The sequence below is a fragment of the Leptonotus elevatus genome, chromosome 1, assembly GCF_054856555.1.
Source record: "Leptonotus elevatus isolate MCC_2025b chromosome 1, RoL_Lele_1.0, whole genome shotgun sequence".
Classification (NCBI taxonomy): Eukaryota; Metazoa; Chordata; class Actinopteri; order Syngnathiformes; family Syngnathidae; genus Leptonotus; species Leptonotus elevatus.
The window spans coordinates 30413364-30428697 of record NC_141239.1 but is presented as its reverse complement, the minus strand read 5'-3'; the positions used below and the strand labels follow the sequence as shown (position 1 = coordinate 30428697).

General features: G+C 39.3%; 1 protein-coding gene across 6 annotated transcripts in view; it reads right to left on the bottom strand.

Moving 5' to 3' along the window:
* Positions 1-15334, bottom strand: part of LOC147181617 (RNA binding protein fox-1 homolog 3-like) — a 486306-nt gene that overhangs the window by 18230 nt on the left and 452742 nt on the right. For all 6 annotated transcript variants that reach the window (XM_086090602.1, XM_086090584.1, XM_086090576.1 and 3 more), the window contains 3 exons: positions 6364-6496; positions 4639-4678; positions 847-905 (listed from right to left, as the gene is read on the bottom strand). In XM_086090602.1, the coding sequence (XP_085946728.1) occupies positions 847-905; positions 4639-4678; positions 6364-6496 (232 nt within the window). The remainder of the gene's footprint in view (positions 1-846; positions 906-4638; positions 4679-6363; positions 6497-15334) is intronic.

Genomic DNA, 15334 nt, shown 5'->3' with positions numbered 1-15334 from the left:
AATTTAGATAAAAATAATAAAATATGAATAATTAAATATTTAAAAAATTGTCCAAAAACTTATTTTTTTAAATCCCTAAGCATGTCAAAAAAGTGACCATAAAAAGGAAGAACAAAAGCAGAAAATGACCATATAATTTACACGAAATTGCCTAAAAAAGTCTGAAAATCGATTTGAAAAAAGTAACTCTAAAATGCCCAAAACCAAAAGAAAAAATCCCAAAAATTACCATAAAATGTCCACAAAATTGCCAAAAATGTCAAAATTGATAGCAAAAAGCCAGAAACAGATGTAAAAAAATAACCATAAAGGGTCCAAAAAAGAGAGGCAGAAAATGACCATAATACAGTATGCTCATAAAATTGCCAAGAATGTCAGAAATTTGACAGAAAGAGTCTAAAAATGTATGAAAAACTACACGCACAAAAAAATTAGGTAGAAGAAAACGAATCTCAAAGTATTGGATGCTGCATATTTTCTGTTACGGTGCAGCTTTAATTAGCTCTTGGGCCCTCAGTGCAGTAGACGAACACTAACACACTGTTTCGTTCATCATAATGTTCAAAGCGTTTGCAGCTTTTTTGTTATTTATTTGGCCTAAAATGTCTCTTTTCGACAGTAAAGGTTGCTGACCCCTGCCTCAGACTTTACAATGAGGGTTTCAATCTTGTTTACAGATTCAAACAAGAATTAAGGTTTCAAACGTGTAGTGGTTTGAAAATATCACCTTGAATATCACTGGCCTTTATGCAGCTTATTGAACAAGGTACTTTTTACTCCGATTGCTACGTTGGCTCAGCTAACCGCTACATGCTCATTAACCAGAAAGAAGGTGGTGGCGCTCACCTGTCGCTGTAAGCAGCAGTGGTGGCGGGCTGGGCAAATCTGTACGCTGCGTATCCACCCTGTAAACAAAACGCAAGAAGACAAGAAAAGTTCATCGTTACGGACACCAGGGGGTGCTATTCAACATTTGGCGTGGCTCAGACACGGGCTAACTTCAATCGCAGGTAATGAGCATGGGGCCATAAATCAGAGGTGGGTGAAGATGATGGGTGTCCATCCCCAATGGATGGAAAACAAGAGAATGCTGCGCTGGTATAGTTTGCGTTGCTGAAAGACGTTACACGACATAATTCCTTTTCCGAACATTCAACGTATACCGGAACAAACCCAAATTCCTGAACACAAAACTGTGACCTAAACCAAACTGTGTATTTTGTGAATCATTCTACCCATAGCGAGTAAAGAAGAAGAAATCTTTTGTTTATTCGAGGGATGTTCTAGAACCCCACCCAAATATGCAAAGTAGAGATTTGTTTTATTTGAAAACTTTATGCATACACATTTTTTTTTACTTACTTGGAGGTCGCCATCCTCATGTTCTAGACTGGAGTATCTGTGATTTTATTGACTGTGCGTAGCTTTGAAAGGTGGATCCTGGCCCGGTGAGTGACGTGGGAGTCAGTGAATGTGAATGTTTGCATGTTAAGTGCCTTGGCATCAGTTTTGGCATGTACATTTTGTTAGTGTTTGCTCAATAAAGTGTTTGAAAGTGCACCAGCGGCTGGACATTTCAAAGAAGCTAATGATGCTTAGTTTAGTGGAGACATGCGGATGTCAGTTTCGCTTTCAGTCAACACATCGCACTTGAGTGAAATGATCCCAAAATGTGGTCATTCTGCCTTTTACGCACTCTTGCCTCCTGGATCACGCTTATTGCTAATTGAGTCTACAGTCCGTGTGGGAGAATAAATATACACATCATAGCCAAAAATCTGCAACATACTGTAAAATTGGATAAGTACGATTTAAAAATCCATGATAATGTCCGCAATATGACGAGGGAGGACTGTGATGGTGGAGGTTCGGGCTCATACGTAAGCAGAGGGAGGCTTGCTAATCAGTTGAACATTTGACTGAGCACCCAAATTCGCAGCATTTTGAGAGCGAAGATACGCCCGCTGCATTATTAAACATCCTTTTTCTTCCCTCGACATGCCGCCGGCCGGCCAATCAAGTAAGACGGCGGCGGCGGGGCGTGGTGACGGCGGGAGAGTGTTCATTTGCCAGAGTGCGGAAGGAATTAAGGAGCTCATTGTCGGGGCGCCGCACAACTCTGTGAAAAATGAAGCTGCCCGACTCTTTTCTATTAGCGGCCGCCCATCTGGGTCCCGCACGCCGCTCGGGTGCCGTTTAATAATGCAGTGACCGTTCATTTTCAAACTCACAGAGAATTCAGGTCACAGGTTCATGCCGACCCCTACAGTCCTATCGCTTTCCCTTTGGGTTTGTTTGTTTTTCCGCAGGGGACAGGAAGTGGCGGGCGGATGACTTCCTGCGGGACGGCCACGCCTCGGGACTGATTACAACTGCAGCCGCCGCCGCAAACGCGGGGCCATAAATCACCGCCGCCCGCGTTGTCAAATCGTGCACACGACAGCGCAGCACATTTGTTATTGTGTCGCGGCGGGCGTGCACGAGGCGCGCACGTGCACACACATTAGCATAAGTGACGTATGTGGGGGAGATTTGTGCTAATTTGTTAGCAGGTCAGCAAAGGGAGACGCTTGCTGGGATGGCGGGTGGATGCCGATCACGATGATGGTTGGTTGGGTTGATAATGATGTGATGGAAGGTGGTGATGGCGGGTTAATGTCAAAAGTCATATTAATTAATTCACAGCCATGGACGTTTACATTTGTCAACTGATACTTCTTACGAGAAGCTTTTTACTATAGGAAAAAAAAGCTTATAGTCAACTGAAATGCTTTGCAACAGTATTGAAGGAGTTCCCAGAGTGTGCAAAACAGTAATCAGAGCAAATCATGGCTATTTTGAAGAAACTAGAATCTAAAATATGTTTTCAAATTATTTCACCTTTTTTTTTTGTGTTAAGTACATACTGTAACTCTACATGTGTTGATTCTTAGTTTTGATGCCTTCAGTGAGAATCTACAATGTGAATAGTAATGAGAATAAAGCAAACACATTGAATGAGCTGTGTGTTCAAACTTTTGGCCCGTACATGTAAATATTATCCAGCATCTTAAATTCAAAATAAAACTTAAAATTTACTGTCTCATCTGATTTTGACCAATGAATTTTACACTGAATTTTCTGATCATAAAAAAACACATCAATTAGAGCTTATAGTTAATTTCAATTTAAAATGTTGAATATTGTTTTACACAATATTGACGTTTTTTACCATTAGAAAAAGTAAAAAAAAATATTTTAAAAAAACGGTGTTAAATTTAACATGAATTTTTAAATTCAAACTCAGATAAGACTCTGACAAATACCATGTGATTTAACAGAATATATTTACCATTGAAAAACTCTTTATAAGCAACTGAAATTTAGGTGGCTACTGGTTATATCTTGTGTTTCATATTTATTGAAGACAATGGGCCCTATTTTTGTGCCCAGCGCATGTCCAGCGCAAAGTGCAGCCTAACTATGCGCATAGGTGGAGTTTTCTTTCTTTTGTGAATTTCCTAGATTTTGCACAGGGAGTGGGATGGAATGCAGCCGGCTACTGGCCAATTGAATGGGCTCCTCTCATTCTTCCTCATTGGCGCGCCAGTTAAACTGCAAGATCTCCCCTTGCTGATAATGACGTGGGCAATTGGAGACCTACTTGGACCCCCGGTCATGCATCCGTGTGCCTGTCTATGACAACAGGGCCCATTGAATTTTGTTTTAGAAGTGTGATAAAGTAAACAAATTCAAAGTTCGAACGGCAACTTCGATAGCACAGATGTACTTCCATAGGTGGGGACAGACAGTGCTGCTTGTGGTGATGTTATTTTGATGTTGATATGGCACTGATTGTATTGCTGTTGTCATAATGGGTTGTAGTGATGGTGGATGTGATGACATTGTCCAGGCGAGGACGGTGAGGATGATGATTTTGACAATGCGGTACCGAGGGCAGGCCTCACTGAAGCGATGGCGTGGTTTTTGTTATCACAACAAACTAGACAAACAAAAATCCGTCACGCGCGGTGGGTGTCTGCGATAAACAGCGGCGACATCTTGGTCCTATCATGGTGGGCGGCGTGGGTGGAGGGCAGGGGGGTCGAAAATCTATGTGGGGCATCGGGGGCTCTTTTCTATCAGACGCTCCCAGCATGAAAGTGAGAAGCGACTGTCATCTTGCTATCTCAACCATTGCACTGTGGGGTACAAGAAGTGGGGGCATGGCGCTAATTTGGGTATTATGCCCCCCCACCCCTTCCATCAAGGGCGGCATTCACCCCTGAAGCCAACCCCTGCATACAAGGACTAATCCCCTTATCTTCCACCACCCCTCTTCTCTCCAGCCCGGCTGTGTCGGCCGGGCTCCTCTCGGGCCCGCGCAAGACCCCCACCCCACTGGGGTGACTGGGCTACCCCATCCAGACCCCTCTGAAGTGACATGGATGCGCAAAATGAGAGAACACGGGACAGGATGTCTGGCCGGCTGGAGCTGAGGGGGTCTTAAGTGTTCTTGTCAGGTTTCTTGGCACAGGCGACGCCGGCCTAATCGACGCCGACTTGGCAGCGAGGGCGAGATGCTGCCCAACGCTGCGGGGGGATCACGTTGTTCCCTAAGGCCCCACCGCCCCCCACCCACCCACTGAGTGTACTCACGTAAATCTCGGCACCATAGAAGCCGTCTTGGTACACCACACTGTGAGGGACAAACAGGAGAGCATGAGAACACTTTCAAATCCTTCAACTTTTGAAATTGATTTCACACGCTTAAACCGACCCATATTATCCTTTGTTTTGTAACACGTTTCATTTGTTTAGTACAGTTCACTTGTATTAATTGTGAAGTACAACAAATTTCTATAAACCCACACACACTTTTTTTTTAGGTACACATCCTCACTTTTGATCGACAAGTGAGGAAGTGGGGGGTGGCCTCAATGAGGGGGGTGCAATGTGGGACCTCTCCCCAAGCCACAGCCGATAAGAGGCGATGGCGAGTGCCGGCAAGGCCGCACAAAGCCAAGAGATCAGCTATGTGGTCGGCGCTAATGCTAACGCTATCTCGGAGCCCCTGAGGCTTTGGGTAGCTAACACACACACACACACACACACACACGCACGCACGCACGCACGCACGCACACACACACACACACACACACACGCACTTATGATAGTGGCAAGGACACGGCGCCCACTCATAAACCCCCTCAGCGCTCACTAAACACATGAAAGTGAATGTGTGTTTGTTTGCTGGGACACTACGTCAAGTGTAAAAACATTTTGAAATATGTTAAATATAAAATGTGAAAAAAAAAGTAAAATAAATGTAATAGTGCACGCAAGTGACAATCATAAAATTAATAATAAATAAAGAAATATATAAATGTGAATAAAAAAAAAATATATATATTTTTTTAAAATAAATAAATAAAAGGGGAAATTAACCAACATTTTTGGGACATTGTGGTATTCTGGTCAATATTGCATAAGTGGAATCAGTTAAGCAGCAAAATCCAGCTGTTTTTATCCATTTCAGAGGGCGGCCATTTTGCCACTTGCTGTCGACTGAAGATGACATCACAGTTGCTCAGGTCTCAGGTAACAGCCAATCACAGCTCAGCTTCGGAAAACAGGTGAGCTGTTATTGGTCGTTGCCTGAGCCCTGAGCAACTGTGATGTCATCTTCAGTCGACAGCAAGTGGCAAAATGGCCGCCCCGAGATTGATAAAAATGGCTGGATTTTGCTTTATAACTCATATTCTAATCAGAATGTCACGCTTAGACTAGTGAGGTCACATATAACAACATACTATTGTCAAGAAATGTTCAAGGTAGACTTCCAATTTAAATTAAATAGAAAGACACAAGAATTACAATGTACTAATAAATGTAAAATACATTATACATGAATTAATAATTATTAAAACCTCCCCCACTAAAAATACAAATACATTAAAAAAAAAATATATATATGAAATTTTTTATTTATTTCATAATTAGGATATTGCACACAAACATTTTCTGATATGATGTTTCAAACAGACTGTGGTCTTTCTTTAATTAAATCCCACTTTGACAAGTAGTATCGTTATGAAAATGTTTTAAGGATAGAAAAAAATCTCATCAATGTTTGGCTTTCATTTGGGGCAAAAGTATGCATACTTTTTATATTATCTGTCTGTATGCGCTGCTGCACTGTTTGTGGTCAAATATCAACTGTGAGATTGTAGATTGTTTGTTAGCCTGCCTATTGTGTTGTGCGTCGTGTGTTAGCAGTAAGCTAGTGGACTTCCGGAAGGCAAAATTACGTAGTTTGGTTGAATACACAAACGTGTAATTCTGTGTTTGATATTTAGTTTGACAGTAAACACAATACTCACGCTCCGTAAGCCGGGATGGGCGGCGGAGGCGGGGCCGTGCGGAAGGTGTTGTAGACGGCCCGCCCCCGACCTCGCAAGTGGGCCCCCCTATAGGCCACGGCGGCGCCCGTGGCGGGGTACGGGAAGCCCGTTACTATGGAACACACACACAAAAAAAATGGCGGTTAGAGAGCCACTTTGCTTACCTGCTGACAGAAAACATCGGACACGTGCAGGCACAAACATATCGTCTTTTTCCTGACGTGCGCCTCATAAGGCACGCGCCTTTTTTGCGCCTCGTCACTTTGTGAGCAAGTGACCACGTTTGGCTTACGCATCCGAAACGCGGTTGGATGCGACAGCGCCACCCGGCTGGAAAAAAAGGTGAGCATGACGGTATGTTCACGAGGTGGCTCCCCAAGGTGGAAATGATGCAGGTGATATTCTGACTTTCATTCATTCATTTCATTTTCAAAACATAACATATAAAGCACATTTTTATTCTTCTCAGTGAAGTGAACATCTGTTTCGTTACTTGTTTTATGCATGTACTTTATATTCATATAATTTTCCATGCAGTTTACAAAATGTAGTTTTGTAAATTCATAAAACATAGCAATCTGAAATTTTAAAAAATTACAAAATTACATCTTTTGGTTGTTTTTCCTCTCAGTATTTTTGGTTGCTTTTGTTCTATTTTATTGCATTTTATCGTAAACGTCGGCTGGTTTTATTGCAGTTTATTATATTTTTGGGTTGGTTTAATTCTAATTCACAAAAAAATATTGTATTTTGTGTTTTTCTTTCACAGTTACTGTATTTTTTGCCTGGAGCTGATCTGATTTTATGTCATTGTGCTTTTCGGGTTCCTTTGTTTTTCTTTTATTGCATTTTTGGGGTTGGTTTTATTCTAAATTATTGCATTTTATTGCATTTTTGGGGGACAGTTTCATTCCAATATATTATATTTCTTGGTTGTTTTATTCTGTTTTAATGCATTTTAGGACTAGTTTTTGTTGTTTTATTATTTTGTTGCCATTTATTGTATTTTTTATTTTTTTGGGTTCTAATTAATCTATGCATTAATTTTCTCATGTCCTTGTAACTGTTTCAATATATATATATATATATATATATATATATATATATATATATATATATGTATGTATTTTTATGCCCAGTTCAGTTGCGATCAACTTTAATGTGGGCATTGTCGCAGGTAACGGATGCAAGGGTTCCACCCAGCTGGAAAAAAGGTGAAGGTGACGAGATGTTCACAAGCTCCCCACGGGGAAATGAAGCAGATGGGCCGGGATGGCCAAGCCCCCACCCCCAATCCCCCAACTCCCTCGACCTCGCCATGACCCCCATCTCCAAGCCATCTGGGAGCGGCTCTGGCCAACGGCGGTGGCAGCGAAGCTCGGGGTGAAGGACGAGGGAGGGTCGTGAGCCAAGTGACGCTCAACGTTGGTGGTTAACCTTCAGTCAGGGTGGCAGCGGTGCCATTTCAAATGGTACAAAACGAAAATTACGGCTTATCGTACAGCAGCCTGTCACTTTGTGCAGTATGGTTGGCCGGGAGATGCCAAACCTCCTGACAACTGGCAGCGTGTGCTTTAGAAGTAAAAAAAAAAAGAAAAGAAAAATAAAGAAAGAAAAGTTATTAGAGCAGCATTTTAAAATAAAATATTGTCATGTTTCCTATCAGTGCTGTCAAAGTTAAAGCATTAACTCATTGATTAATCACAAAAAATGATCGCATTAATCATGTATTAACGCAGATTAATATTAACACATAACAGGTGTTCTTCAAATTTGGCGGACAAAAATGTTGATAAAAGGCATAGTGATTAATCATGATTAATAAAAATGCTAAAATGTGATTAATCTGATTAAAAAATGCAATCATTTGACAGCTCTAATACATGTTTGCTTACAATTTAGAGGCTATACCCTTTATTTTACATTTACTCTCTGATGGTCATCTCCCGTGCACAAAAAATGCATGAACTCGTTTGCTCACAAAAACGTATAAATACGTTCTATTTTGAATGTTTTCAGTGTCCCAAAGATATATTTATACGTTTTCTTATATGTTATGTTTTTTCTAGAGCATAGGCTTTGATGCAGTCTCTCAACTGCAAAGCACGGTTGAAGAAATGGTAGTTATTACACAAGCGGCTAGCAGGTGGCCGCAGAGCATAGGAAATGAATCAGGACCATGTTGAAAAAATCCTCAATTACTATTACTATTATGAAATTGAGCTATATTCTAATGTTAATTGCTGTAAAACGGAAACAGATAGAAATAAAAAAAAAATCCTGATGAAATATATATTTTGTTTTTATATACACAATACTCTGTGGGCCTTGCAAAATCTGTCAAAATGGGAGTGAAGGGGGATGGTTTTGGTGAAAACGGCTGGGAGTTAATGAGTTAAAATCAATTAAAACTGACCCAAATTTTTTTTATATGTATAAATGTAATAATTCACTGTACTGTACTATTTCACTGTAAGAAAAACAGTAAAAGAAGAGACAATAAATTAAACATTTAATTATTTCAAAAATAAATACACATGCAGTGCACTAATAAAACTAAATAAAACCATTACATTTCTACAACATGTTTTTTTTAAATTACCGTTAAATATTTTACAATGCTAAAATATAAAATATCTTATAAGTCTAATGAGTATGGCACCATACGCACGTACACAAACTCACACAAAACATTTTGTTAACAAAAATTATTTTTCTTACATTAATCTAAAATATATATCAATGTCAAACTATTTTTATATCTTTCTTTTACAGTATTTCTATCAATGAAGCAACATAAAAAACATATTCTAATAGTTCCTAAAAAGTATGTATGTTGACAAAATTTGTTCCATTAATTTTTATTCCTTTATTTTCAACAGTTAATTGTATGTATATTGTCTATGTAAATGTATATGAGGATGTTAAGATATAAAAAAAAATTCAGATTTCAGCCTTGATACTAAAACTATGTCTGTAGCAAGATATTTTTCAAAGACCAATCAGATTTCAAATTTGTGCTAGGTAGGGATGGGTACCGAAAACGGTACATTTTGTGGTATGGACCGATTTGGGTTGGCACTTCCGAGCACCGGTTCACATAAAATCAAACGGTGCCATGTTTCGGTTCTGAAGCACGTCTTTCAAAGTTGTGACTGGAGTGGAAGAGTTGACAATTTTGCATGGTGCACTTGTATGGAGTTAAAATCATGCCAAAACCCCGCAAACACAAAACGTGATCTACGCACACAAAATGTGACATAAAGAAGCATATCTTCAATTACCCAAAAAACGTGCTAACTAAAAGCTTTCAAGCATGAAAAAATATCCTTCAAGTGCAAAAAAAATCCTTCGCATACGTAAAAAGCAATTCTACAACTTCGGACAACAGTCACGTGACTTTTGGCACAAATATTCTGCTGAGCAGATCTACGCGCACAAACCCCACGATCCATCCAAATACCAGTAAACTTTACAGCAGGGGGCGCTGTTGAATCAGTCTAAGCAGAGAGTCGAGTCTGTAGAGAGTGACTGGACTTAAAGCCAATTGTAACTTATAATGGATTTTAACTCTTAACACTTCATTAATCTCAAGTCTTTAAAAAAAAAAGTAACACGGCACGCCACTCATTTGACGAGGTAGAAAGCTGCATTGTGCAGTCCCACCTACATCAAATTGTGTTATTTAACTTATTTAACCCTAACTAACCCTGCATCATAACGCCACTGCCTGGTGGTTGTGATCGTGAACAATGCCATGCTGAGCAACACGGCATAATTGCAATATGTAGGTGATAACAACAATAGAAACACCCGCGGCTCTGGAAACGCCCATTGCAATACATTACATAATCGCAGCAGCAGGGTAACATGATTTGGCATGATTTTAACTCCATACACTTGAACGCAACATCATACGTGCACCAGCGTACTGACGTCACCCACTCACGTAGGATTTCACGCGCTAAAATACATTTCTGGGTTTTGAAAACGAGGACGATTTTTGCGGCACCGAGCCAAAGAAATGACAGTTTCTGAAGTATGCCGGGTGCCGGCTGACAATGCACGGCTGAGAGGGAGGTGTCGTGTCGTCCTCGCTGTATGAGGAGCCCGCGCACGTCTTCCCCCACCGATCGAATCAAAGGCACACGGCTTCACCATCGTTAAGGTATACAGACACTGTAATTTGGATATACTACTGGTGACCATATTCAAATTAGCAAAAGATTGTGGCCAAAATATAGCAAACTTTACAGACCAAATCGGGTACATTCAAATGATTAATTTGAACGCAATCATTCTCTTTGTTCATGTCATGTCCTCTTTCAACTGTCATGTTTTAAATATTTGAGTCCAACATGGGTTCAAACTTCGAGCTCATTGCGGGGCAGGCTTTACGTTCTTAAAAAAATCTGCACAAGAAACAAGATAACATCAATTATTATTCATTTATATATTTACATAGTTCATTGCACATAACTTTGATTCACACTTTGCTTTTTTGTAACATTAACTTATGTATATCAATTATACTTTAGTAATTGTAAAATGTTAAACCTTTATTTTTACTATTCCTCTCTGGCTCATTTGAATGAAATTTTATTTTATTTTTATTATTCAAGTTTTATATATTGGAAGGTAATTGTTAAATTGATTTTTAAAAAGATTATTCTATTAAACAATGATGAACATTTACTACCACCAAAACTAATAAATTATAATTTAATAAATACTAAATAATAAAAAAATTGGTACAGTTGAGTACCGGTATCGATTCCCAAGGTACCGAGTATTGGAAAGGTACCGATTCAAATGTGAAAGGTACCCAACCCTAGTGCTGGGTCTCAGTGGCATCAGTTTTTTCCGGTCCTGATTGGTTGGTCACACCAGATTTTGTTCCTGCCAAGTTTGACTAGCAAAACACATCTCACGATTTGAAGACATTTTATGAATCCACATTGCTTATGCGTAAGGCGCATTTTATTGCAATGTTTAATGTTTTTGTCACATATTAGAAAGATATTATGGATGTACATACAAAGTAAACCAAATGCCCGGCCTGCCACCACCACACGGTTCTCTCATCCCACCGCTGTATCGCCGTGGGCATTTTCGTAGTGAATTCTCCGCAGGCCACTCGAGTGGCGGTGCTCCGGCATGACCAGCGGCATCCGTGCGGGTAGAGTTAATAACGTGTGTCCGATTCATTTAGGATGAACCGTCCGCTCGCCGTCTGCGCGTAACTCTATCGCGATGACTCCACATTGAAATATTCCGCATTGCTTTTAAAAGCAAAAGACTGACATTGGTGTCAAGTTTAGGCCAAGAAATTCCTCATTCATTATCTCAAAGTATTCTTTCTATCTATCCAGTAAGATACTGGCACCAGTCAACACATTTTAATCTCTGTCTTTAATCACCCTAACACTATCAGCTCTGTCGGGCATTATAGTCGCGAGCAACAATGGCTTTGAATAGTATTGTGTGAGAAGGATTACGCTAAAACTACCATATTAGTGGGTCTTCATCTCATTATTTGAGTCTCAATTTCAGCAAGAAGTGGTGCGCTGATATCGTAATGCTAATTTTAGCACTGTGGTAGGTCTTTGAAGCACCCACTGAGTTTTGGCTGAGTAGATTCTGAGTTGTTAGCTGGTCTGTGCTTACAGTCGCTATATGTATGCTAACACTATCAGAGCACTGTGTAGCACTCCCTGAAGATGAGTTAGTCAGTTTTTGTGTATTAGCATTTTTAGGTGTATGCAATATATGTATTAACTGTGTTAGCGGGTCTGCGCACATATTTGCAAGTCATTTCACTCAGGCGATACCCACACATTAGCGGTTCATGCTAGCAGCATGTTGCGATACGCTCAGATCAATGTTGCATTAGGTTGCATCAGATGTGTGCTAATGCTAATGCTAACCAATTTTAGCTTGTAACAACTGTTTTTTTGTTGTTACTGCTATAAAACAACATTAGCCTGCGTGCATATTCAAATTTCAGGCAACGCTCATACTTAAGCATCTTGGCAAACAAACCCCTACCAGCCTAAGATGCTAATTGCTCAACTTAACATCGCCATAGTTCAGTAAGATTGCATCAGATGTGCGCTAATGCTAACACTGACGCAGCTATGTGAAGTTTTATTAGTGTTGATTGTCTGTGTGTTGGGAGGATTCTGCAAAAATTGCTACATTGCACCAATATTCGCACCTCATTTGTCTCGAGTGACGGCCACATGTTAGCGCCCCAGCTAACAAACCGTTACCAGCCCGTGGTGATTTATGCGGACCTGAATGCGGCGTTCATCTCGTTAGCATTTGTAAACGTTGCCTGAAACGGGCTGTTGTTCTTTTATGTATTTGTTAGCATTGGTATGCGACGTGCATGTGCTGATGTATGCGAAGGTAAACTCATAACGAGCCGGCGATAGGCTACGCTGCCTCAATAATAAGCCATAAATCACACCACTGTCACACCTCGCTAGGCAACAACGGCCTGCGTGGACATGGCACCGACGTTAAAGTCAAACATTCTCCAGGATCAAAGCGAGGGGGAAAATATTGTATTGTTGAGAGCAAAAAATGGTATTACCATTATTTAAATACAATTTCCTATATTAAAAGATTAAAGCCTAAATAAACTCCAAACTATTAACCCCAAACATGTTAATATCTCTCAAACTCACAGGTTACAACAGTAACCTTAAAAATAAAAGGCTCATTGATGATTGAATTTCCATAAAATGTAATTTTTTTTTAACATATACGGTGTTCCCTCACTTTTTGCTGATGATACGTTCCAATACCACCAGCAAGAAGTGAATTTCCACAAATTAGAGGTTGACAAATTTTTTTTTACGATCACACACACGGCTCTGCGTGTTACACTTAATAAATGTAAATTTTAGCATGCCAAATGTAAAATAAATACCGAGCTGCTGATGACGGTTTTCTTTTTATTATTAAAATGGCTTATCTTAACCAGAAACATTGGTCACAAATGAAAATCCGCAATAGAGTGAATCTGCAGCGAAGTAGCGAGGGAACACTGTATTTTCTTTATTAGTTTGAAAATATATTTTTCATTTGTGGGAAAAAATATTTTTGGGGATTCTAAATTTGTTTAAATTTGATTTTTGTTTAATTATTTAATTTAATTACTAAAATCTTGGGAGTATTGTGGCCTCTGTGATTTCAAGTAAAATTGATCTGATTGTTGTTATTAATATTGGTCCAATTAAATACAATTTCAAATTCATGTTACAATTTAAACAAATTGCTTATGGATTCATTGATTTGTAAAAAAAAGAAAGAAAATAATCCAGATATTTAAATAATTATTTTAATATAATTTTACATAAATTGTAAAAACATGCAATAACATATTTATAAATGAAATTTGATTAATTATTTTTCCTTTTTGAGTATGTTTTGTGTTTGGGCCTTTGATTTACTGTTAATAAATTTAGTATATAAAATTCGCTGTTACTGTATAATTGAATATGTCATGTTGCTAGGCTCTCGGTGTGTTTTTTTCCTCTGTCTCGCAGTGCCTGGTTAATGAGGGGGGCGTGTCCCCTTGCGCCGCACCTGTTTCGCATCAGTCATTAGGACTATAAGAGGACTGAGTTTCCAAGCTGCCACTGTCGGGTTGTTACTCCGCTAGCTCACAGCCACAGCATAGTGTTTCTCTGTTTCTCTGTTTCTCTGTTTCTCTGTTTCTCTGTTTCTCTGTTTCTCTGTTTCTCTGTTTCTCTGTTTCTCTGTTTCTCTGTTTCTCTGTTTCTCTGTTTCTCTGTTTCTCTGTTTCTCTGTTTCTCTGTTTCTCTGTTTCTCTGTTTCTCTGTTTCTCTGTTTCTCTGTTTCTCTGTTTCTCTGTTTCTCTGTTTCTCTGTTTCTCTGTTTCTCTGTTTCTCTGTTTCTCTGTTTCTCTGTTTCTCTGTTTCTCTGTTTCTCTGTTTCTCTGTTTCTCTGTTTCTCTGTTTCTCTGTTTCTCTGTTTCTCTGTTTCTCTGTTTCTCTGTTTCTCTGTTTCTCGTCTTCGCTACTTGTGGCTCTAAAGCTCTTGTTTTGGTATATGTAAGTTTTGCTACGTCTCTTTTTGTTCCCACCTTGTGTGGCGCGTTTTCATAGCTGTAATATTTGTGTTGATTTCTTGTTTTTGTGGTTTATAGCCTTCGGGTATTTTGTGTTTGTGTTACTTCCTTTGCTTGCATTTTGCAAGCACCTTTTTTCATGACTTTCGACCAGCGCTTTGTGTTTCTATTCATGTGTTTTGGTGAATAAACCACTGGCACTCTCCCTCTGTGTTCTGTGATTCTGGGATCCACCTTCTGGTCAAACCGGGGACCTAACGAAATATAATTTCATTTTACTTGAACATTAAACAAATGTCTTAATTTGGAAAAAGAAAGTTTAAGTAATGGTTTTTATTTAAACTTTCAAAATTTAAATCCTTTTTATGTTTTTCAAATTAAAAATGTCATCATATTTAAACATTTGATGTAACTGCCATTATATTTGTCTTTAGGCCTCTGTGTTTTGCTTTAAAAAGTAATAGTTTGCGTACATTTTTTGGTTGACATTTAATTTGAAAATGTATTTGAGTTTTTAATAGCTTTCAATTCATTTACTGATTGGCTGGGGGAGATCACATGTTTCCATTTCTCAGTAGTGAGCCTTGTGGCACTCCAATTTAACGTAAGTATGAATCCTTGGCTTCATAAAGACAGGTCTGTTATGGTATAAAATATAATTTCATGATATTGAGTTTCTCTCCATCATCTTGAGAAGTTTCCCGCCCAGCTACAGTTTTAGTTACATTCTACAAGAAAAGTGTACAAGTCGGTGAGAGTTGACTGTATGAGTTTTATAGGGTGCTAAGCAGCGGCTGGCGATGTTTTACGGGGTTGACGTTACTAATGCAAGCGTTTAATCCGCGCTGG